General features: G+C 40.5%; 1 protein-coding gene across 1 annotated transcript in view; it reads right to left on the bottom strand.

The window, feature by feature from the left end:
* Positions 1 to 25,180, bottom strand: part of LOC127449221 (nodal modulator 1-like) — a 28,715-nt gene extending 3,535 nt beyond the window's left edge. The window contains exons 1-28 of the mRNA XM_051712504.1: positions 25,024 to 25,180; positions 24,659 to 24,748; positions 23,422 to 23,467; positions 23,188 to 23,288; positions 22,983 to 23,089; positions 22,130 to 22,202; positions 21,789 to 21,941; positions 21,537 to 21,674; positions 21,315 to 21,404; positions 20,220 to 20,325; positions 19,916 to 20,066; positions 14,868 to 15,045; positions 14,640 to 14,781; positions 12,596 to 12,727; positions 12,204 to 12,340; positions 11,991 to 12,078; positions 11,850 to 11,913; positions 9,351 to 9,446; positions 9,016 to 9,225; positions 8,765 to 8,847; positions 8,158 to 8,317; positions 7,702 to 7,828; positions 7,458 to 7,571; positions 2,274 to 2,401; positions 1,972 to 2,113; positions 1,788 to 1,871; positions 1,578 to 1,688; positions 1,382 to 1,483 (exon numbers count right to left, since the gene is read on the bottom strand). Of these exons, the coding sequence (XP_051568464.1) occupies positions 1,382 to 1,483; positions 1,578 to 1,688; positions 1,788 to 1,871; positions 1,972 to 2,113; positions 2,274 to 2,401; positions 7,458 to 7,571; positions 7,702 to 7,828; positions 8,158 to 8,317; positions 8,765 to 8,847; positions 9,016 to 9,225; positions 9,351 to 9,446; positions 11,850 to 11,913; positions 11,991 to 12,078; positions 12,204 to 12,340; positions 12,596 to 12,727; positions 14,640 to 14,781; positions 14,868 to 15,045; positions 19,916 to 20,066; positions 20,220 to 20,325; positions 21,315 to 21,404; positions 21,537 to 21,674; positions 21,789 to 21,941; positions 22,130 to 22,202; positions 22,983 to 23,089; positions 23,188 to 23,288; positions 23,422 to 23,467; positions 24,659 to 24,748; positions 25,024 to 25,161 (3,291 nt within the window). The 5' untranslated portion in view covers positions 25,162 to 25,180. The remainder of the gene's footprint in view (positions 1 to 1,381; positions 1,484 to 1,577; positions 1,689 to 1,787; positions 1,872 to 1,971; positions 2,114 to 2,273; positions 2,402 to 7,457; positions 7,572 to 7,701; positions 7,829 to 8,157; positions 8,318 to 8,764; positions 8,848 to 9,015; positions 9,226 to 9,350; positions 9,447 to 11,849; positions 11,914 to 11,990; positions 12,079 to 12,203; positions 12,341 to 12,595; positions 12,728 to 14,639; positions 14,782 to 14,867; positions 15,046 to 19,915; positions 20,067 to 20,219; positions 20,326 to 21,314; positions 21,405 to 21,536; positions 21,675 to 21,788; positions 21,942 to 22,129; positions 22,203 to 22,982; positions 23,090 to 23,187; positions 23,289 to 23,421; positions 23,468 to 24,658; positions 24,749 to 25,023) is intronic.

Below are 25,180 nucleotides of genomic sequence, written 5' to 3'. Positions count from 1 at the left end.
CTGACAAACACTATGAATCACAGCCTCAATCATCTGCTTCAAATGCAACCCTATGAGAACGAGCAAAATGATTGACAGGACAAAAGCATCAATGTCCGCATCCCGCGGACACATTTTTGTGTGCTGTTTACAAAGTCTACAACTGTCACAGAGACCAGTGAGATATCTCAGGACACTTATTTCATTCATATTTTTAAGGGAGTAGGAACAATTTTTGCATACATTTCCATGAAAAAAAAAAAAGCACCTTTAATGTCTTTAAGTTATCCAACAAAATAAAGGCTTGGTAAAACAATATGCATCAAATGGTTGCTGATATACGTAAATGTATATGTCAGAAATGGCAAGCTCTAACAATTAGCTGTTTTGAGAAAAATGAGTAGAACCGGTCATTCTCTACAAAAACTGCACTCTCCTCCGTCACGTTAAAAGTCTCCTCTCAAAACTCGGAAACTATCAAATTTATCTCAGAGTTTCCCAGTCATAATTACGACTTGAAGGGTCGTTCATGTGCGTAACACGTGAAGGCAGCATTCATTTTGAGACAAAAGTTTGTTCTTTTATCCTCAATATCTTATCAAAATAATCACAATATTACTTTTTTAGAAAAATCGTGAAGCCCTACTCGTGAGGAATGTTAAAAACAGGAGTCATTTAACAGTGTTTTCCCACACTGTTCCTGGAGGCACACCAACAGAACAGGCTTTCAATGTCTCAGTCGATCACACCTGATTCAACTCATCAGCTTGTTAGTAGAATGAATGAATGTTACATTTATATAGTGTTTTTTGACACTACACGCAAAGTACTTTACACAGTGAACAGGGGACTCTCCTCAACCACCACCAGTGTGCACCAGTACACTCACCACACACCAATTACTGGTGGAGAGGAGAGAGTAGAGTGATACAGATTATTAGGAGGCCATGATTGATAAGAGCCAATGGGGGGAATTTGGCCAGGAAACTGTACACCCCTACTCTTTACGAGAAGTACCTTGGGATTTTTAATGACCACAGAGAGTCAGGACCTCGGTTTAATGCCTCATCCGAAGGATGGTGGCTGTTTACAGTACAGCACCCCTGTCACTACACTGGGGCATTTGGAGCCACACAGCCGGTGCACTATGGCTGCGTTCGCATCATCCAGGTGGATGCTGCACACTGGTGGTGGTTGAGGAGATTCTCCTCACTAACACCTCTTCCAGCAGCAACCTAAGTTTTCCCCAGGAGGTCTGCTGATAATTAGAGTACTCCCAAGACCTGAAATGGATGCATCAGGTCAGGGACACATCCAAAATGTGTACTGTTTGTGTGCCTACAAGAACAGGGTTGGGAAACACTGATTTAACAAAACGGAGAGTTGATAATTATGGATCTACCTCTCCATCACGTGGCAGGGGGGCAAAGTGAAAGAACAGGGACTGGCCGAGGGACACACTCTGGAAGGGATTGTCAAGGTTGTCACTCTTGTACAGCTTTACCTTTAGAGAGGGAAGAAGAACAATGACTCAAAAGATTTCCACAAATACGAGAAACCCTATTTTAAATGAGTATTGGCACAGTGACTGCGCCTACCCAGAGAGTAGGAAGATGGTCAGGAGAAGTGATGACATTGCCACTCAGATCAAACTGATTGATCTGTCTGAAGGCAATGATGTTTAGTCCGTCAACATCAGTGTTGCCCACCTAAAATCACAGACAGAATAAATGAACGGAAACTTTTAAAAGAATTAAGGTGAAAAGTAAAATCCGAGACCTTGCAGCTACTGTAAGTCCAGCACTCACCTTGATGGTTTTGTGTGGCGGCAGTGCTCTCTCTATGTGGTCATTTCCTTCTCCTCTCAGTTGAATGTTGTAGTCACACCCAGGCTGACAATGAGCACAATGTAAATTTAAGCCTTGATACTTATTTTTTTGTGAACTCCTGTCATTCAGATTGTTTGTTAGAAGAGTTGAGTAATAGTCTCACCAGCAAGCCTCGGAGTCTGAAGCGGCCCTCCTCGTCAGTCACCGTGTCCTCACTGTACATGCTGCACTCTCCCTGCCCCAATGCCTCCACGGCAACACCCTGCTCGGCATTGCCACCTAGTGACTGCACCGTCCCATAGCAGCTACTCCACAATACACAGGACAGGTTTGACACACAACTACATTTCTAGCTTCCATTCAAATGTACACATGCATAAATATTATGTAGGTTTACATTTTTACAGAGCATTTTAGTGTCAGTGTTTATACAGTGATGTGCTGTACAGTATACTGTATGCTGACCTGTATGCTGTTTTGAAGCCAGTGATGGGAATATGAAGAACCTGTCCTTCTTCTACGGTGATCATCTGTGCTGAGGGCTCAAAGCGAAACTCCTTCATCATGGGCTTGAAATAGTACTGGCCAGGACTCTGAGATGTAGGGTAAACATCAAGATTATTTATGACTTAATGTAAATCTGATCTTTTTATCAGATGTTATTTAGAATGTGATGCTGTTTAGACATCTCGGAGAGGTACGTGGGCTATCCGGGGCATTTATGGCATTTAACTAATTTGCCATTAAAACGGTTTTATTGACTGCTCACGACTGATGAAAATAATGGGAACATTTGCAAGAAAAATCTGATAAGGTTAAAGACCCCATTATTTCAAAACTGACGTGCTTTTAGTCTATTCCCATTACACTGCAAAAAAAATGATTTTCAAGACAAATAATCAAAATGTATTTGACAAGCAAACTTCTTTAGACATAATATCTTATACCATTTTGCTTGACAAAATAAATCACGTTTTAAGAATGTTTTGATAATATCACATGAAAACAAGACAAAAATACTTTTTTGCAGTGTAGCTTTAAGGTTATTCATACACTGTTATCTCTGATTTTGTTTAATCATTTGTGTAAATTCAGGTATTTTGTCCTGTGGAATAAATATACTGTATGTAAATATCTGTTATGTCGAGTAGCTTAATCACGGCAGTAATTAATAATAAATGTATGATACCTCTTATAAAAAGTCTTTTTTTTTATATTAAAAAATCTTGGGGGGATGCAAACTTATGCACTCAACTGTGTGTGTGTATATATATACAGTGCTGTGAAAAAGTATTTGCCCCCTTTCTGATTTCTTCTATTTTTGTGTATTTTACATACTAAATTGTTTTAGATCTTCAAACGAGACTGAACATAAAACAAAGGCAACCTGAGTAAACACAAAATACACTTTTCAAAAATATATTTTTTATTGAAGCAAAAAAGTTATCCAACACCTATACCACCCATGTGAAAAACTAACTGCCCCCTTAAACTTAATACCTGGTTGTGCCACCTTTAGCAGACACAGCTGCAGAAAAACGCTTCTGATAACTGGAGATCAGTCTTTCACAACGCTGTGGGGGAATTTTGGCCCACTGTTCTTCGCAGAACTGCTTTAGTTCAGCCACACTGGAGGGTTTGAGCATGAACTGCCCGTTTAAGGTCCTGCACAGCATCTCAATCAGATTCAAGTCAGGACTTTGACTAGGCCACTCCAAAACTTTAATTTAGCTTCTTGAGCCATTCAGAGGTGGACTTACTCCAATGCTTTGGATCATTGTCTAAGTTGTGCTTGAGCTTCAGCTCACGGACTGATGACCGGACGTTCTCCTTTAGGATTTTCTGGTAGAGAGCAGAATTCATGTTCCCCTCAATTACTGCAAGTCGCCCTGAAGCAGCAAAGCATCCCCACACCATCACACTACCACCATCATGCTTGACCATCGGTATGATGTTCTTTTTGTTGAATTCGATGTTTGATTTACGCCAGATGTAACGGGGACCCCTCTCTTCCAATGCAATTCCACTTTCGACTCAGTCCACAGAACATTCTCCCAAAAGCTTTGAGGATCATCAAGGTGTGCTTTGGCAAAATTCAGACGAGCCTTAATGTTCTTCTGGGTTAGCAGTGGTTTTTGCCTCGCCACTCTTCCATGGATGGCATTTTTGGCCAGTGTCTTTGTAACAAGTTCCCTGTTCACCAGTAGACAGAGGAAGCGAGGGACGGCGATGTCAATTCCAAAGTAAGTTTTATTGTTTTCGCACTCAAAGTCTTCACAGTCAAACTCAATCTTCACACACATCAGTGATCAAGTCAGCTCTCTCTCCCCACCGCTGCTCAATGCAATGCAAATCAGCTGTTAGTCAATTCCCGCACAGGTGCAAATCCTTTCCACTCACCTCTCCCGGCCTCACTCTCCAGAGATCGGTGCTCAACCACGCCCCTGCTTCCACAGTCTTTCTGATAGTGGAGTCATGAACAGTGACCTTTATTGATGCGAGAGAGGCCTGCGGTTCCTTGGATGTTGTCCTTGGCTTTTTTGTGACTTCCTGGATGAGTCGTCGCTGTGCTCTTGGAGGAATTTTGGAAGGTCGGCCACTTCTGGGAAGGTTCACTACTGTGCCAAGTTTTCTCCATTTGGAGATAATGGCTCTCACTGTGGTCCTTTGGAGTCCCAGAGCCTTTGAAATGGCTTTGTAACCCTTCCCAGAGTGATGCATTTCAAATCACCTTTTTCCTCATCATTTCTTTTGACCTTGGCATAGTGTGCTACAGGGTGAGACCTTTTAGCCAACTTCATGCTGCTGAAAAAGTTGTATTTAGGTGTTGATTTGATTGAACAGGGCTGACAGTAATCAGGTCTGGGTGTGTCTAGTCCAGCTGAACCCCATTATGAATGCAGTTTCATAGATTTGGGGATTTAGTAACTAAATACTTTTTCACACATGCCCAGTTGGTATTGGATAACTTTTTTGATTCAATAAATAACATTATCATTTAAAAACTGTATTGTGTGTTTTTGTTTTATGTTAGATTTTGTTTGAATTTGAAACAATTTAGGATGAGATATCCACACAAACAGAAGAATTCAGAAATCTGCAAATACTTTTTCACAGCACTGTATGTATTGTGGAGGAATGACCCGCCCCTCCCTCTCATCATTTTCGCCCCGCCTCTGAGGGCCATCCTTCAGCCAGGCTTACAACGAGAGTGGGCAGCAGAGAGGAGAGATGCAATTTAATAAGCCTCATTTAGGCAGCGGATGATGAGGCGCACCTGATGTGAATAGGACCTCATCACCTCTGCCATTAAAACACTGAGCGTGCCTCTCCTCTGAGAGCCGGCTACTATCTCCCTGTGCGCGCACACTAGTGTCCTCGCAGGTCCAGAAGCAGAGCAAGGAGGGTACCGGCCGAAATAGATGCCCCGCCAGACCCGCTCCACTGGTGATACCACCATTCCGCTCACACGACATGGCCCACAGAAGCCAACACCCTGAACTTTAGGAGGGGATTGCGTGTGGCCATAAGACCCTGATCATGTCCTGGACCATCCCATGGACACTCTCCCTTCCCACACAGAGCCCCGTTTCACCGCGAGGATGGCAGATTCCCCTTTTATTTAGCATTTAGTCGCATTTTTCTTTGCATGCCCTCACTTCAATTTAGAAACCTTGAATATCAATGTTTAGATCCAGCTTTGACACTTAGGATAATCATCGAGGGACTCAACTAATACAAAAGAAACATTCATTGATGCTCAGGAAAGCTGCACACTAGATTAAGAACCAAGGGGATGTACATTTTGAACAGGATGATGTGTGTAAATTCTTGTCTTTTCGGATTTATTTAAATATCTTTTATGTACCTTCTGCGGGGCAGTTTAAAACGTAAAAAATATGATCTTTTATCTTGTATACAGTGGTGTGAAAAAGTGTTTGCCCCCTTCCTGATTTCTTATTTTTTTGCATGTTTGTCACACTTAAATGTTTCAGATCATCAAACAAGTTTAAATATTAGTCAAAGATAACACAAGTAAACACAAAATGCAGTTTTTAAATGAAGGTTGTTATTATTTAGGGAAAACAAAATCCAAACCTACTTGGCCCTGTGTGAAAATGTGATTGCCCCCTAAACCTAATAACTGGTTGGGCCACCCTTGGCAGCAACAACTGCAATCAAGCGTTTGCGATAACTTGCAATGAGTCTTTTACAGCGCTGTGGAGGAATTTTGGCCCGCTCATCTTTGCAGAATTGTTGTAATTCAGCCACATTGGAGGGTTTTCGAGCATGAACTGCCTTTTTAAGGTCATGCCACAGCATCTCAATAGGATTCAGGTCAGGACTTTGACTAGGCCACTCCAAAGTCTTCATTTTGTTTTTCTTCAGCCATTCAGAGGTGGACTTGCTGGTGTGTTTTGGATCATTGTCCTGCTGCAGAACCCAAGTTCGCTTCAGCTTGAGGTCACGAACAGATGGCCGGACATTCTCCTTCAGGATTTTTTGGTAGACAGCAGAATTCATGGTTCCATTTATCACAGCAAGTCTTCCAGGTCCTGAAGCAGCAAAACAGCCCCAGACCATCACACTACCACCACCATATTTTACTGTTGGTATGATGTTCTTTTTCTGAAATGCGGTGTTACTTTTACGCCAGATGTAATGGGACACACACCTTCCAAAAAGTTCAACTTTTGTCTCGTCAGTCCACAGAGTATTTTCCCAAAAGTCTTGGGGATCATCAAGATGTTTTCTGGCAAAAATGAGACGAGCCTTAATGTTCTTTTTGCTCAGCAGTGGTTTTCGTCTTGGAACTCTGCCATGCAGGCCATTTTTGCCCAGTCTCTTTCTTATGGTGGAGTCATGAACACTGACCTTAACTGAGGCAAGTGAGGCCTGCAGTTCTTTGGATGTTGTTGTGGGGTCTTTTGTGACCTCTTGGATGAGTCGTTGCTGCGCTCTTGGGGTAATTTTGGTCGGCCGGCCACTCCTGGGAAGGTTCACCACTGTTCCATGTTTTCACCATTTGTGGATAATGGCTCTCACTGTGGTTCTCTGGAGTCCCAAAGCTTTAGAAATGGCTTTATAACCTTTTCCAGACTGACAGATCTCAATTACTTTCCTTCTCATTTGTTCCTGAATTTCTTTGGATCTCGGCATGATGTCTAGCTTTTGAAGATCTTTTGGTCTACTTCACTTTGTCAGGCAGGTCCTATTTAAGTGATTTCTTGATTGAGAACAGGTGTGGCAGTAATCAGGCCTGGGTGTGGCTAGAGAAATTGAACTCAGGTGTGATAAACCACAGTTATGTTTTAACAGGTGGGGCAAACACTTTTTCACACAGGGCCATGTAGGTTTGGATTTTGTTTTCCCTTAATAACAACCTTCATTTAAAAACTGCATTTTGTGTTTACTTGTGTTATCTTTGACTAATATTTAAACTTGTTTGATGATCTGAAACATTTAAGTGTGACAAACATGCAAAAAAATAAGAAATCAGGAAGGGGGCAAACACTTTCACACTACTGTATTTGTAAAGGGGCACTCAACTGTACATATACTGTATAATATAACAAGATAACAAAACAAAAATAAACAATCTGTCTTTAAGATAACAGGGCATGGCGACTGAGTCTGTGGAGACAGTACCAGGTTGTTGAAGGTAAGGAGGCCTGTGTCCTGAGTAAGTAAGTTTGAGCGGAAGTTGGCCCCACTAAGAGAGAGCAGAACCCCAGAGAGAGAGACACCATCATCTGACTTGATCTGAGGGGCAAGAAAAAAAAAAGAGGGGAAAAAACATTTTATTTGCACTAAATGTTAATAATTGATAAAAACATGGAGTACATTATGAGTAGACACAATTGTTGCATTCATGTCTTATTTCATGTTTTACCTCAAACGTGACGCCTGCCAAGGCAAATGCCTTGAAGTCTCCTGTCTTTCCCTCCACAGGGGTCAGGACAAAGCCTTCTTTACTGGCACTGACGTCATACTGAGAGTCACTATGTAGGGGTCCAACACTGGTTTAAAAAAAAAAAAAAAAAAAAACAAGTTTTCACTTTTGTTTGTCTCTGCATATTAAAAGGAGAATTCCAGGTTCAATACAAGTGAAGCTCAATCGACAGCATTTGTGTCAATGTTGATTCCCACAAAAATTGATTTCAACTCGTTCCTCCTTTACTTTAAAAAAGCAATTTAATTTTTAAAATTCTTGTGCTGATCAACATTATAACACAAATGCTGTCGATTGAGCTCAACTTGTATTAAACCCGGAATATTCTTTAACAAATAAAAAATTACACGCATCAGCTTTAAACAAATGAATGAGGTGTGATGGTGAAAAAGACACCTGTATGTTCCGCTAGCATCTGTGTGAACTGTAATGAGCGGCGTTGTGGCCCCACTCTCCTTAATGGAGATTTCCACACCCTCCAGTGTAGGCGTCACCTGCCCCTTGAGGAACAGCCCTGCCCGGCCAGCAATCTCCACCATTTGACCCGGACAGTTCTCTGCCAGAACAAATCATAATGTCAGATTTAAGTTAAAATAAAAATAAAAACGGACTCTAACCCCAGTTCTCTTCCCCTTTTCCACCGAAACAGTACTGGTAACTCATGCCAGCGCTGGTGCTCGCCCTACACTCGCCCAGGATATCTGCAAACCTCAGAACTGGCCCACTGACTTGAGAGCCTAACATTTTGTTTGATAGTGAAGTTCTGATCACCATTCACTTGCATTGTATGGACCTACAGAGCTGAAATATTCTTCTAAAAATATTCATTTGTGTTCTGCTGAAGACAGAAAGTCATACACATCTGGGATGGCATGAGGGCGAGCAAATAATGAGAATTTAAATTTTTGGGTGAACTGTCACTTTAAATACCAGGTGTAGACAGGGCCTAGGCTACATAAAAGTTTATAAAAAGGGTTGTGGAAGTTTTTTTTGCACTCTTGACCTCCAGTGATTGTAGCCTCTACTTCAGGAGGGTAAAACAGCAGTTCTTTGGATGAAGGTGTGACTGTGATCTTCTCTCCAGCCCTGAATGAGACAACATAGCCAAGATAGACAATTCATGACTGGTATCATGAGACAGTCTAATGCACTATATTTTTCCAGATATGATTGAACAATATCATTCTAGCCTTGCATGTTTCCTGATACAAGCAGAAGAGGGAAAAGCTGCCAAACGTTCTTCAAACCTCTTACCGTGCCCAGTAGGAGAAGTCATAGTGAAAAGGCTCATGGAGGACCTCTGGTTTCTCTTCCATGGGTGGGTTCTGCTCCTCTCCTCTTTCTGCTCTTTCCTCCCTCTCTTTCCTACGGGCGGCTATGTCCAGGAGCTGCTGTTCCCGTCGCTGCTCCTCAATTGATCGCAGGGGTCCCAGAACCAGGGCAGGCTCACTCTCAATGGAAGATCTGCCAAAATAAAATAAAACCCAACAGAATTGACCCTCTAAGCTGTTGGAAAGCAACCAACAATATCCAAAACAAGGATGATATGGCTCTCAGAAACACATTACAACAAGGTCCCCCTCACTCACTTGATGGTGACGGTGACATCAAGCATCTTATCAGTGGTGATGAGTCCTGTCATGTGGTGCCTGACCGCAGTCAGGGTTAAGATGCTTGGGGCAGACCTAAAAAAATAAAGAGTCTTTGAGGATGTATATAGAGTGTATATGTGCAACCAACTCCTGCGCATTACTATCAGTACGTTTACAGGCACTTTAAAAGTTGATTTCAGTCGGACTAAAAGTACAGTATAATTCATCTTTATAAAATGTAATATAAATGCTTTAGTCCAACTCAAATCACATAACAGGCCTAGACAATACGACTGTAGCTCGAGTTCATCCAGCATGTATACACCTTGAAGGAATGTTCCGGGTTCAATACAAGTTCAGCTCAATCGATAGCATTTGTGGCATAATGCTGATTACCACAAAAATTTATTTTGACTCGTCCCTCCTTTTCTTTAAAAAAAAAGCAAAAATCGGGGCCTGGGTATCTCAGCGAGTATTGACGCTGACTACCACCACTGGAGTCACGAGTTCGAATCCCAGGGCGTGCTGAGTGACTCCAGCCAGGTCTCCTAAGCAACCAAATTGGCCCGGTTGCTAGGGAGGGTAGAGTCACATGGGGTAACCTCCTCGTGGTCTCTATAACGTGGTTCTCGCTCTTGATAGGGCGTGTGGCGAGTTGTGCGTGGATGCCGCAGAGAATAGTGTGAAGTCTCCACACACGCTAGGTCTCCGCGATAACACGCTCAACAAGCCACGTGATAAGATGTGTGGAGTGACGGTCTCAGACGCGGAGGCAACTGAGATTCGTCCTCCGCCACCCGGATTGAGGCGAGTCACTATGCCACCACGAGGACTTGGAGTGCATTGGGAATTGGGCATTCCAAATTGGGGAGGAAGAGAGAAAAAAACAAAAACAAAAAGGTTCCAGAGAGGCACTCTTCAAAAACATAAGCCACGATTTCCATAAGAAATCGTGTCCATTTCACATAATCCCTTACACGACATAAGGAAAACTGCATTTGAGTTTAGATGACATTTCAGAGCACAACTTTCTGGAAAAAAGAAAAGAAAAAATAGAGAGCGGAATAAGCCGTTTTCTTAAGCGAATGTAAACGGTCAAATGTCTTGACATAATGAAAGATCTATGGAATTAAATAAAGAAGTCAAATGACGTCAACACCGCAAACTAATAAGAAACTATGCCTTTAACTACAAGTGGAGAGCTTGTAGTTAGCAACTAAAAACTATTAGTTTCGGGAAACACCTAATCACTGGACTATGTTGGTAACGATGGAAATGCCAACTTGTGGTTTAGTAATCGCGCAAGACCATATTGTGATTTCTATCTTAATTCAATCAGTCGTTCAGCCTTCATGGATACCATACAGATGTCTCAGAGGTCTGTGTCCCGTTTACACCAGGAATTAAGATGCGTTTCGGGTGATCCGATCACATGTGGTCGGTGCTAAATACAGGTGTAAACGGATTCTTAAATATTTTGTGATCGGGTCACAAAAACCACATAGAGGCAGTCAAAAACGCATTTGAGATGTAAATGCTAATCCACGCGAAATGCGTCCTGGACAGCAGCGAAGCACCACCCCTCACCTGTCAATCAACCGCTGCGTTAAAACAAGAGTTTAGTTTAAATGCGGCTTTAAAAGTAAATAACCATCCGAATGGAAAATTTGAAAAACCAAAAACACACACAAGCACGAGAGCAAGCACACACATCTGAAGCTCAGCTAACACAGGTACTCCACTAAAACAACAGATAATTTAACGTAAGTGAAAACAATATTACATTTCAACTGCATCTGGGAGAAACAGCACCCAGGTTTAATTTCCGCAGTTTATTATCATGCAGTAACACAATGACAGTGAATGATGTCGTCATGAAATCAGAGACCCTCCCCTCGAAATCTGAACTCAAATTTAAGCATTTGAGAAGCATGGAAATACCAGGTGTGAACAGCAATGTGTCTCGTCTGATCACATGTGATCAGATTACCGGAGACACATCTTAATACCAGGTGTAAATGGGGTCTGAGGGTTTCAAAGCATTTTTGGATGATATTTCCATGTTAGTTTTTGTCACGTGCATAACGCCAGTTGATTTCCCAAAATAAATTTCTTGATGTCTGGACTATCTGCAAAGGTTTACGATTATACATACAAATGCTTTTATATAGGTACTTGAAATGCACAAGCAATCTCAAATGTTTGAATGTGTCACACTGTCACGTATACTTGGACAGACGGATGAAGAATGTAGCACGACTATGCAAAAACTCGCTGTAGCCCCATTAAAACTGTGCATGTGAACGTACTGACCATTGTTAAAACATTACTCAAAAACCTATTTGCACTTGGACATACTGAAAAAAAAACCCAAACAGATCAAAGTGTAGCCAAGCTGTGGAAACTCATACTATATCAGTAGCTACTTTGATTTTAAGGCATTTTAGATGAAGCTTTCAGAATATAATAAAAAGCTTGACACTTGTGGGCACATACGTGTTGTAGGTGTAGTAATCTTGTTCAAACTGGTGACAGGACCGTGGAGTCACTTTGTAAACACCTTAATTTAAAAAGAAAGAAGTCTGTTATGTAGGAACTTTGGGTAACCTAGAAAACTGAAGGAAAGACTGAGCACACCTGGTTTGGACAGACAAAAGCGATTTACTCCTTTGGACAGATTGTAAATGCCAACATTTTCAGGTGTGCTTCCATCTTGGAAAAATTCCTAAAATGGGCAAACAATGCATCATCTTTATTTCAGACTAGTAACAGCTGATGTTGAGTTCTACCATCATTGAACATTGACTATATATATATATATATATATATATGTCATAGTTTTAGGCTCACCAGAGTAATGGCATGGGACAGTGAGCAGCGTAGCAAGTATCCGGTTTGTCTGAACTCCACTCCTTGTATGTCTGAGTCCAGTACATCAACCTCCACTGACTTATGTTTCCAGCACCACTCATCCTGGGTGATAGCCACTGTGGGAATAATGAAAGGATCTCAATCTTTCTTAAACTGCAAATCAGAAACTTCTCCAAGTCAGCAGTAGGTGAAATATGCAGCTGGTTTAGAACATCGAGTGTTCTGCAAACTCGTCACAAAAGCTGCATACTTTTTGGCAGATGAAAGCGGAGAACAAATGCTGAACAAGCATATGTAGCAGTTCTACAACTACAATAATACTCATCTCTACTGTTCATTAAAATAGGTCAAAAAGTGCTATTCTCTCTTACCTTTGTACTTGCCAGGTAGTACATTACTGAAAGTGAAGCTGAGGGTTTCAATGCTGCTAGACAGCTGGAGGTTCTGCCTCTCTCCCTGTCTGCTGACAGGCTGAAGGGTGACGGTCAAATCTCCACATGCGGCTGAGAGGATAATTAAAGGGATAGTTCACTCAATGAAAATTCTCTCATCATTTAGTCACCCTCATACCATTCCAGATGTGTATGATTTTTGTTTCCTCTTTAGAACTAAAATGAAGATTTTTAGAAGAATATTTCAGCTCTGTTGGTCCATATAATGCAAGCGAATGGTGATCAGAACTTTGAAGGTACAAAAAGTACATAAGTAATCCAGATGACTCCAGTGGTTTAATCAACATCTTCAGAAGCAATATTTGAGAATTTGTAGTAAAAAGGGACTTAAATACCAATTTGTTTCTCACCCACACTTATCATATCACTTCTGAAGACATGGATTAAACCACTGGAGTACTTTTATGTTTCCTTTATGTGATATTTGTACCTTCAAATTTCTGATCACCATTCACTTGCATTGTATGGACCTACAGAGCTGAAATATTCTTTTAAAATCTTCATTTGTGTTCGGCAGAAGAAAGAAAGTCATACACATCTGGGATAGCATGAGGGAGAGTAAATGATGACAGAATTTCATTTTTGAGTGAACTATCCCTTTAAATCATTCAGGCAAAAAGAGGAAACATTTATCTGTGCAACCCAGCACTTGAGGGGTCACTGACAAATAAGCTTGTCCAAGGTGATAAAAACAAGAGATATTTTAAAAATCTAGTTTCTAAAATTTTTGAAAAACGTTTATCATCATTTTCTACAAAATAAGTTAATGACTAAAAAAAAAAATTTAATCTGGTGTAACCATTTAGTAAAAAGGTATTAAAATACTTTCCTTGCATTTTGAATACATGTGGGTGCATAACTTAATCATTATTAAAAAAAAAGGTTTTTTTAGTAAAAAAAATAAAATAAAAAAAAAATAAAAATAAAATAAAAAACTTTACTAATATCATGAATTTGTGAGTCAAGAATATCAAGTTTTCTCAGGGTTGCTTCATATGACCTGAAGAAAATGTGCCTTTTCATTAAAATCTCGATTTTTTTTTTATCCCCAATTCGGAATGCCCAATTCCCAATGCGCTCTAAGTCCTCGTGGTGGCGTAGTGACTCGGCTCAATCCGGGTGGCGGAGGACGAATCTCAGTTGCCTCCGCGTCTGAGACCGTCAATCCACGCATCTTATCGTGTGGCTTGTTGAGTGCGTTACCGCGGAGATGTAGCACGTGTGGAGGCTTCACGCTATTCTCAACACGCCCCACCGAGAGCGAGAACCACATTATAGCGACCATGAGGAGGTTACCCCATGTGACTCTACCTTCCCTAGCAACAAGGCCAATTTGGTTGCTTAGGAGACCTGGCTGGAGTCACTCAGCACACTCTGGATTAAACTCACGACTCCAGGGGTGATAGTCAGCGTCAATACTTGCTGAGATACCCAGGCCCCCCTAAAATATTGATATTTAATGATATGAAAAATCATGATTTTTTTTTTTCCACATACAGTCTTAATGGTCTAAACGGGTCCTCTCCGTTTCATGAACTTTTATTGTTGTCACATGACAACAAATCGCTACCTGCATTTGGTTACACCACCTGACTTTGATTTGCTGGACAAAAGATTTTCAAATATTAATCATATTTTAAAACAAAATTGCTTATAATAAATGAATACTCTGCACTACCAACATCTCTTTCAAGAACTTTAGCATTTTAAAAGAGACTTTTCCTTTTTTTTTTTTTATTTTCCGGACGGTAACACCACATTATTTTTTTTTAATTTAAAGTCAAAATACTTTGAATTTAGTAAATGAAAACATGTCCATGGTAGAATAAGTGTATTCATGTGATTGTTTAATTGCATTTTTATTGTTAATCTGAATAATTTATTAGATCTGAGGAGAAAAAATGTGCATCATGTCACTGAACCTGATAAAGTAATTTCACAGCAAAGACAAAAAATATCTTACCAAGACAGGAAACAAAGCCAGTGACAGATGCGATGAACTGAGTAAAGAGAAGGTCAGTGATAGGACGATCCACCAGTGAGATATCGAGAGAATGTGGCTGTAAAGCAAGCCCAGCCTTCACTTCAGCTTCAGGGAGGGTCACCTGCCATACAGTGCAAAACAGATCGAAATCAATATGTGACTATAAGTTTAGTGTGATGTCATGTTATAAAAGGACCTCATCAGTACCTGCACGCTGTATTCCCCTGGTTTAACTTGGAAGCAGAAAGCTCCTTGACTGTCGCTTTCGATGGTCCGGAAAAAGCCCTGATCCTGTTTCAAGGCAGACAGAATAACCTTGTAGCGCCCAAGCTGCTTAACGCCCTCAGGAAGACGGGTGACTGAGATGTGCCCACACACACTAAACCTGAGAATGACAAAGTAGTGCACATGTAAACAATAGCTTACTGCCAGCGATTTTGCAGTTCAACTAGAGAGCAGCAAACTCATGTCCCTGATCTTCCTCTGACCACTGTTTTCTGCTCTTGGCTGCTTTTTGTAAACAATTATTGTATCCAAACTAGGGATTATTGATGTCTGATTGGTGTTACAATTGTAATCAGTTAAAATTAATCAATTTCAGCACAAATGCATTCAGTGATCAGGCAGACAGAGACATTGAGAACGAAGAACACATTGAACACCCATTAATGACGCACATTAAAGGGGTCATGACATGACTTTTTATTATTTTAATATGTTCCTTGAGGTTCACTTATAATATTAGGACAGACAATATGGACACGACTATAATGGCCATGGATAATGAGCAAAGGATCCTTAGAAGATGCAGTTGTGGGTGGATGAGGGTAACAACTTACAAGGGGCTGCAGATTCATCAAGGACGGATGAAATGTGGCGGGAGCATCCAGACACAAACTTGCACTGCAGCAGCAGGTCAGACAAGAAGGATACAGAGCCCAGCTGAGCACCACAGCACTACTGAATCCACTGTTGTGGAGGGGTATCAAGAAGACCAGTACCGCCAGCAGGATAGGTCAAGCCTGCATGGTGAGCCGCAAGAAGAGACAACCTTCAACCCACAGACAAGACAGGGAAGACATGACAATGAGAAGAAACCAGGGAGGAGGCGGCTAATCAAGTGGCAGAGATCTAATGATAAGGATGCATGGAGCAGACTAGATGAGGACCTGTGCTCCACCTTGGAGAATGTCATTACTGGAAGGGTGGAGGCCAAGCTTATGTTTAGCGATGTTGTGTACTAAGAATGCACAGGTAGATTTGGTGAAACAGTAGTAAGGAAGAGTGGTCCCAGGGTGATGGGTTGGAGAGAGAAGGAGATACTTCAGCTTGTGAAAGAGTGGAGGTAGCTTCTTAAGGCTTGGAGGAAGGCAGAGGAGCAGGACAAGGAGGGCTTGAAGGTACTGTGGGATGGCATAAGGGCTAGATTAGCGATCTTGAGGAGGGCAACGAGAATCTGACAGCAGAGAAGGAAGAGGGAGCATGAAAGGGCAAAATACATCAAGGATCCTTTGAAGTTTGCCAGAAATCTGCTGGAAGAAAAGAGGAGTGGGAAGCTGGTGATGGCAAAAGAGGAACTAGAAGACCACATGGAACAGAAACTTGGTGACCCCTACAAAGACAACCCGCTTGGCTCCCCTGGATATGTCCCATGGCCAGTAGTGGCATTTGATGTAGATCCACCTAAGCTGAGTGAGGTGAGGCAGGTGGCAGAAAACGCCAGGGAAACTTCATCCCCAGACCCGAATGGGATACCATACAAGCTGTATAAGAAATGCCCCATGGTTCTCAATATTGTGGAGACTGTTGAGGGTTGCCTGGAAGCAGTGCATGCCTGTGGAGTGGCGAAGAGCAGTGGCCATCTTCATACCCAAAGAGCAAGGATCCACCAACATTAGTCAGTTTAGGAGCATTGCTCTATTGAACGTGAAGGGAAAGCTTTTCTTTTCGGTGGTAGCAAGGAGGATGTCTGACTACCTCCTGAAGAATGGATGCATAGACACAAGCTGCCAGAAGGCAGGCGTACCAGGTTTTCCTGGGTGCATGTGCCATGCATCAGTAATGGAGCAGATCCAGTCAGCCAAGAGAGATAAAGACATACATGTAGTCTGGCTGGACTTGGCAAATGCCTATGGATCAGTTCCACACCAGCTTGTTAGCTATGCAATGGAGTTTTTCCATGTACCAGAGTGCATTAGGAGCTTGGTAGACAGCTACTATGGGGACTTGAAGATATGTCACACAACACAGGACTACACAATCGCGATGTCAGCAGCTGGAAAAGGAATAGTGATCACAGTTCACGGTTGCGTTCGAGATCACCCTAATTGGCGCAAGACAAATGGTCAGAGGAATCCATGCACCATCTGAGGTGAGATTGCCAGCTCTGCACAGTTATATGGATGATGTCACAAGGATCCTCCAGACTGCTGGATGTAAAACCAGCTCTTGAAAAGGCTGGAATGGCTGTCAATGATGATCGATCATGATGGTTGACCTTGGCCAGCAGCTAAAATTTCCTACCGAGGTTGCCATTACCTCCTTGAGGACGGATGTAGTGTTGTGGCCGACTTCGGCTAGGAAAATTGCAATGATTGAGCTTACTGTTGAATGGGAAGAGGGTCTGGAAAATATGCTGATCTGGCCGCAGAGTGCAGGGAAAATAGATGGAGGACTGCCACCTAACCTGTGGAGGTTGGGTGTCGAGGATTTATGGAAACATCAATGCAACACATTTTTATAGACATTGGCATCGTAGGAGCAGCTTCAAAAAATTATTTGAAGGAATTGGCAGAGGAAGCTGAGAAAGGGAGATTCTGGCTATGGTTAAGGAGAAAGGACAAAAAAAATGGGGGGTTCAGAAGTAAGAAAATGAGGAATAGGGAACCTGGGTGATATGTGGTGAGGGCTTGTGCTGAGGTAGTATGCCATACGGAACCAGTGGCACTGAGTTACCAAGAGATATGTTGCCAGAGCCTACTGGCACTCTTTATTTGACTCTGGGCACTGAGTACGCATCTCAGTGCCATTTGGCCAACGGGCTGGTGCATATGGTCATGTTGAGGGATTATGACATATAGAACCTTGGTTGCAAGAAATTCGTGAAGGAAGGATGTCTGGATGGGAAGGCAAGAATGAGAGGTGTTGGAGGGTATCCAGTGTCCAGCTGCAGGGGTGGCAGGGAGACATCCCTGACTGCTGCCCCACCACCAGGAGACAATCCAGGATTAATGGGGTGAAACATTGAAGATAGGTGGCTCCCGGCTGATGACCCCACAGCTGGTCTGAAGGCACTGGTGGAGGTGCAGCAAAAGGAAAAAGCAACACGGATGACTTGACGTGATCCGATATGGAATGCAAAAAAAAAAAAAAAAAAGTATTAACATTTTTTTTTAAAGTTTATCCGGGCCTTAAGGCATGTGCCGATATCAAATTTTCATATTGAGATAATTGTTGAAGATTTGAATCGCAGTGTCCGGTTCTATCATGGTATTTTAGGCTATTACATTACAAAACTGGTTGAAATTTAAACAATCTTTATTGTTGTTCTTAAAGACAAGTATAAACGCATTTTAAACACCAAATTTGTGTTTTAACTTGGATAAAAACCTTGAAAATCTAAGAAACTACATATCTAAGAAACTAAATAAACAGTTAAAGCCAAAGTGTGTAATTTCTGCACCACAAGCTAAAAAAAAAAACACAAAGGCAGCATAAAATAACTTTATAAGACTCCAGTGGTTTAATCCATGTCTACTGAAGTAAAATGATAGGTGTGGGTGAGAAACAGATAAATATTTCATTCTTTTTTTTTTACTATAATTTATCCTCTCTGCCCAGTAGGTGGCGATATGCATGAAGAATGCAAATCGCTATAAACAAAAGAAGAATGTGGAGATTTATAGTAAAAAAAAGGACTTAAATATTGATCTGTTTCTCACCTGCACCTATTATATAGCTTCCGAACACATGGATTTAACCACTGAAGTCTTATGTTTTACTTGTAAGCTGCCTTTATATGCACCCTGTTGGCTTGCATTGTATGGACCAACAGAGTTGAGATATTCTAATAAAAATCTTAATTTGTGTTCTGCAAGTCATGCACATTTGGGAGGTATTGAGGGTGAGAAAATGAGAGAATCTCGTTTTTGGGACAGATGGACTGAATGATAATCTGATAAAGATAATCTGATAAAAGTTTCACTGAAGCAGCAAAATAATCTATCAAACAGTCATGACATATGAAGCATTCATTAATTAAACAGTTTTGTGGTCAAGTCCAAGTATTTTTAACTGCCCCATTCTTCAATAACTGTTCCTTTGCAAAGCTTGAATCGTATTATGACAACACTGATATTAGCTGCACAAACACAGTCCATAGCACGGTGAAACATGACACACACACATCCAAACGGCCAAAGATGTCCAGCTAGTGCTTGTTTACATACACCAACAATTAAAAATAGCACAAATGGGTGCAAGAACAGCAAGACGCAAAGCAGCTGAATGAAGCAGAACAGAGTCTGAGTTGTAACTTGACACCGCGTCTTTTAAAAGTGGAGTGATAAACATGACAACAGTCATGTGTAATGCATGTTATATGCACAAAACAATTCTAAATAGTCCAGGATAGTTGGTCACACTAAGCCTGTCTATCCCCATCTACCTCTCTGTTTACGATATGAACTGAATGCCAGTGGGCGGGGTCAAGGGTGTGATGACACACGTTGTGGGGCGTGTAAATACAACTGAGCAATGTCTTATGACATCACGAACACAGTTTTCAAAACGAGACGTTTCAGAAAGGTGGGAACTATAAATGCTCTTTTTAGACTGGGGAGGAAGTTTTGAGTTATGAAATGTATAGTTTGTTTTTATAGTTAGTTAGTTACCTCATATCTAAATATCAAGTAAAATTAGATTTTACAATTCATCATGACCCCTTTAATGGAGAAAGAGTTGAATCTGTATGTTCTATATACAATACAAATACAAATTTCCATACAAATTAAATACATTATAAACAGCCTGAATGTATTAAAATACAGTGGACTGTAAATGTATTAAAAAAAAAGAAAAGAAAATGGCAATATTTGCATTTCCTAACTATATTTATATAAAATACAATTAAAAAGTAGGCTACATGCTCATGGTGTTCTGTGTCTTTTACATGCATTTTGTGGCATTCTTGTTTAAGATTAACTTTAAGCAATTCTGAAAATTTCTGAAAACTGACATCCCTAATCCATACTCACCCTGCAGTGATGATGTCCGGCAGCTGAGGGGTGCTGGGAGCAATCTTCACTGTGACTGGCTCAAAGAACATCAGCTCTTTCTGTGTGTTGATTGTATAGGTGCCTGTGGTCATATTCTCCAACCGGAAAGAACCATCTTCTTTAGTTTCCACTGTGAAAGACACACGAGAGAAAAATATGTGAATGCAAATCAAGTCACAATGTTAAATTAGATTACATTTTGTGCTGCTGGGTACTTGGGATATACCCCTGCATGATAATGTTAATGTGTTGCCTTGACTCACAGGTGTATTTTCACTGTTACCTTTAATTTGGTTGTTTAGTGTAACTACAGCATCTGCAACACCCTCTCCATTGGGGCTATTCAGAACTCTGCCCATCACTGAGAATCCCATGACCCGGAATATTGGCTGAGGAAAAAAAAAAAAAAAAAAGGAAAAACAGATGGGGTCTAAAAACACCATTTTAAAGAGAAAACATTTCATTGGTGTATAACTGACTAAGAGCGGTTGCAAAACAGATTAGGCTGAGATAAAACATCAAGCACGAAGAGACACTGATTCATATAGGAATGCATTTTCTCTCTTCTGGCCACATGAAAACCATGTTAAAATTACAATACTATAACAGTATCCAACCCATGATTTATGTGATGTCTTAAAGGGATAGTTCACCCAAAAATGAAAATTCTCTCATCATTTACTCACTCTCATGTCATCCCAGATGTGTGCGACTTTCTTTCTTCTGCAGAACACAAATGAAGATTTTTAGAAGAATATCTCAGCTCTGTAGGTCCATACAATGCAAGTGAATGGTGACCAGAACTTTGAAGCTCTAAAATCCTCATAAAGGCAGCATAAAAGTAATCCATAAAACTCCAGTGGTTTAATCCATGTCTTCAGAAGTGATATGATAGGTGTGGGTGAGAAACAGATCAATATTTAAGTCCTTTCTTACTACAAATTTTCACTTTCAAACAGCCCTCTTCTCTCCTAGGAGTTTTTGTTATTCACGTTCTTCATGCGTATCACCACCTACTGGGCAGGGAGAAGAATTTCTAGCAAAAAAGGACTTAAATATTGATCTGTTTCACACCCACACCTATCATATTACTTCAGAAGACATGGATTAAACCACTGGAGTCATCTGGATTACTTTTATGCTGCCTTTATGTGATTTTTGGAGCTACAAAGTTCTGGTCACTATTCACTTGCATTGTATTGACCTACAGAGCTGAGATATTCTTCTAAAAATCTTCATTTGTGTTCTGCAGAAGAAAGAAAGTCAAACACATCTGGGATGACATGAGGGTGAGTAAATGATGAGAGAATTTTCATTTTTGGGTGAACTATCCCTTTAATTCCTGTCTCCAAACACGACAAAGAATTAGGAAACTCACCTCCAACATTAAACTGTTGTGTTCTACTTTGAAATCCATGCGAGATGGAGTAACATCAAAAGTTATCCTCTCGCCTCTGTAGTATGGGATCTGCAATTTAAGATGAACCAAGCTAAAAAACCATGACTGAAAGTAGTATATTTAACTTACCAAATCATATGAGAGCTGGTGACAATCATGCCAAGTAAGAAAAAACTTCTCAAAAGTCTGAAAAGTTCTTACCACAGTGTATTCCCCACTGGGAAGGCAAGGAAAGGAGAAAGTGCCATCATTACGAGACTGAACACTGCACAAATACACAAGGGAGGGCTCGCCAGACAAAGCCCCATCCACAGGAACAATACTGCAGCCATTGATATCCTGCATCAAGAACAAATCATTTGGATCAAGTCAGATCCCTAATAGCAAATTCATTTTCTGTTGATGGAATGTGTCGAAATCATCTTAGACTAGGAATCTACTCAAATTCTTTACCGCTTGAGTTATGCTAGCAGAGTAGAGAAGGAAATTGACTCCTCTCATTGGTTCGCCATCACTCTGCACCTCCCCAGAGACATCATAGCCTTTTACCACAAGAGGAGCTGCGGCGGGGGCATTTTCATTTGTCACAACCACTGTGGTTGAGCTCTGCGAGGGGACAAAAAGTCTAAAAGTCTAAAAGAACACACAAATCTGTACATAACTTTAACAAATGTATGAATGTAATGTATAAACAAACAAAAATGCAGTCCTATAAACATGTTTCTTCAGGTGTTGATTCATTCATCACTGAGAACTGTGTTTTGTCAACAAGTCAGTTTCTACTATATACGTACCTGCTCCATGGTCCACGAGGTGTGAGAGGCTGTGATGTCATAACTTCCAGGAAGCACCTTGGTAAAGGTATACCTGTAAAAACAGCAAAATAGTTCAATTATAATCTGCTCATATAATCTGGAAGGACAGTCGGAAAAACGGCATAACATATATGTAAGGTAAGAATTGTTATCTTTATCTCTGTATCTTTTCATGTGCATATTTTACTACGTACAGTCCAAACGAATCGTTGAACCCAACTGTTGAGCATAAAGAAGAATGGAAAAAGAATTGAATGCATTAACTAGCAAAGATATGACACGCAATTAAGCTTTTCGATGTTTATTTTTGATAACGTCAACAAACACAAAAAAAAAACCGGATCGCGCCTGTTTTTGAGATTATTGGCACCATTTGCAAAGGAAACAAATAATTAAAAAACAGCTGAAAATAATAAAAAAACGCAAGTAGGGAGATGTAGGTGGTTTTATTTTATTTTCTAATCATTTTTTAAATCATCTGCTTCCTAATACCTTGCCCTTCTCTTGCTATAACATAACGGTCTCTCACTCGTTGGGACAGTGGGCACGTCTCGATTTCAGGCTGTTTTGAAAACTGTCGTTGTGTCTAGGACTAGTTTTAGCATGTCGCAGGAAGTGCGCACACAATAAAACCATTTGTCTTGAGATCCAAAACTTCTCATTGCCAACTCCAAACATCAAAGTAGATGAGCTTGAGTCGTGTAGTGTCCACTAGACATAACAGATTTGTGTCACATGCGGGCGTGAAAAAAATCAGATTTGGGCCACATTCCGCTGCGGTGTAAACATAGCCACGGTAGCAACTTATGAAATTAAATCAATGTTTACTCACTGGCCTCCAACTTGTGTGAAGACACTCTGATGAACATCATCTTCTCCTGATTTTCTCAATCTAACTTCAATCCCTGCAGGGCCCAACAAATGCCCCTTACTCAAGACCTGAATCAGGGAGGAAAATTAGCACAAACATTTTTTTTTTACCATTACAAGAGCTGAGCTTCAAAGTTATGTATATAAAATTGTACATTCCAACTTACACTTCCCAGGACTGAAAACCCTGTAAAGAAGAAGTTGATGTCTTGTTCTTTAGTGCAGATATCAGTAACTCCATCCACATGTAGGTCAACCGTTGTTGGATCTGTATATGTGTAAACAATAACATAAAAAAAATCAAATGGGTGCACTTTACTGAGCCCAAGATGACGAAGAAAAAGTGTACATAAAAGCTGTTGTTTTATCTCATTCACCACATGTGTGGACTCATTCCTTACCAAAGCTCCATCCTGAAGGTGGTTCTATCTTTAGAACAAAATCACCCTGTAAAAGATGGTCAAAAAAAGGCTATACTTAAAAAAAAAAATACTGCAAATATTATATGCAATAAACAGTAACAATGCATTTAAAAAGACAACTAATGGTGCAAGTTACATCAGAATGATTGTATTAAAAGGAATGTTCCGGGTTCAATGCATGTTAAGATCAATCGACAGCATTTGTGTCAATGTTGATTACCACAAAAATTAATTTCGGCTCATCCCTCCTTTTCTTTAAAAAAGCACAAATCTGTGTTCCAGTGAGACACTTACAATGGAAGTCAATGGGGCCAATTATTGGAGGGTTTAAAGACAGAAATGTGAAGTTTATAATTTTATAAAAGCACTTACATTAATCCTTCTGTTAAAACTCATGAATTATTTGAACTGTAAAGTTGTTTAAATCATTTTTACAGTCGTTTTAGGGTTTGTTGACATTACATCATCATGGTAATGAAGTTGTAAAATTGTCTAACTTTCCACAGATGCGGTTAGTAAGTGATTGTATCACAGTAAAATCATGTTAACACACATATTGTTTATGTCTTGTGCCTATACTTTTGAAACAGTGAGTATTATAATGTTTACAGATTATTGACCCCATTGACTTCCATTGTAAGTGACTCACTGGAACACAGCTTAAACCTCCCGTACATTTTGCTCTTCATTTCATTGCAGTAGCACTAAAAACAAACTATTTTTCATTAATACGAAAAGGTGAGAGACAGTAAAATACTTCTGAGCTTGTGAGAACAAACGTCCAATGAGGACTTGAACGTAGCATCATTTTATGCAAATATAATGCAGAATTTATCCTGGGTCACCTGGACATGTTATTCTTTTAGTTTAAGACATTTTGTCACCCACATTTTGTGGAAATCAGCTCTCTGATGGTGTGAATTAAGGTGAAGCTGCTGGTCCCACAGCCCTACAAAGATAGCTGTTCCAGTTTAAAATAGAGGAGCATGTCAAAGGTAAATTATGCCTAAATTCACACCATTAGGAAGGGGATTTCAAGATCAATTTGAGAGTACAATGATGACATGTGATGACGAGTTCATCTCCACATGGGAAACTTCATCACCTGGATGAGTAACAGAAAAACACTTTCCAATGTTTCAGGATAACTGTTGATCTAGATACCTGGGAATGATCCCAGACAGCCCATGCACACCTTTGAGATAGGCTACAGTACCTTGTCATAGAGTGGGATCATAAAGTAACCATTGATTGGAGCACAGTCAGTCTGGTATTTCAGTGAGCCCTGTTTAGTGTACAACTTTATCTGTAAACAGAGGAAATGTTTGTGATACTGAACCATGACACATATAAATGTTCACATACATGGCAAAAGCAAAACCATTCTTTCTGCCCGGCTCAAGCTAGCTATCATTGTACATGATGATTGATGATGACGAAAACATAACAATAAATAAACAAAATATTTTAAGAAAAAAGTAGACCTCATTTGGGTTAGATAGACAGCATGTAACCAGTTAGACAGCATGTAGCCAGTTAGCCAGCTAGTCATCTTAAACGTCGTCTTTTTTTTTTTTTTACCTCGATGAGAGAGTAATTAATGTCCACATCTGACTTGACGAACCCTCCGCAGGCAACCAAAATATCATCAGTACAATTCACAAATGTTAAACACAGAAAATGCAGGATAAGAATAGCTAACTCGCTGACTCCGTCCATCGTGCAGATGTACAGTAGA

Source organism: Myxocyprinus asiaticus, chromosome 12, assembly GCF_019703515.2.
Source record: "Myxocyprinus asiaticus isolate MX2 ecotype Aquarium Trade chromosome 12, UBuf_Myxa_2, whole genome shotgun sequence".
NCBI classification, from domain to species: Eukaryota; Metazoa; Chordata; class Actinopteri; order Cypriniformes; family Catostomidae; genus Myxocyprinus; species Myxocyprinus asiaticus.
This window is presented reverse-complemented; position numbering and strand designations above follow the sequence as displayed.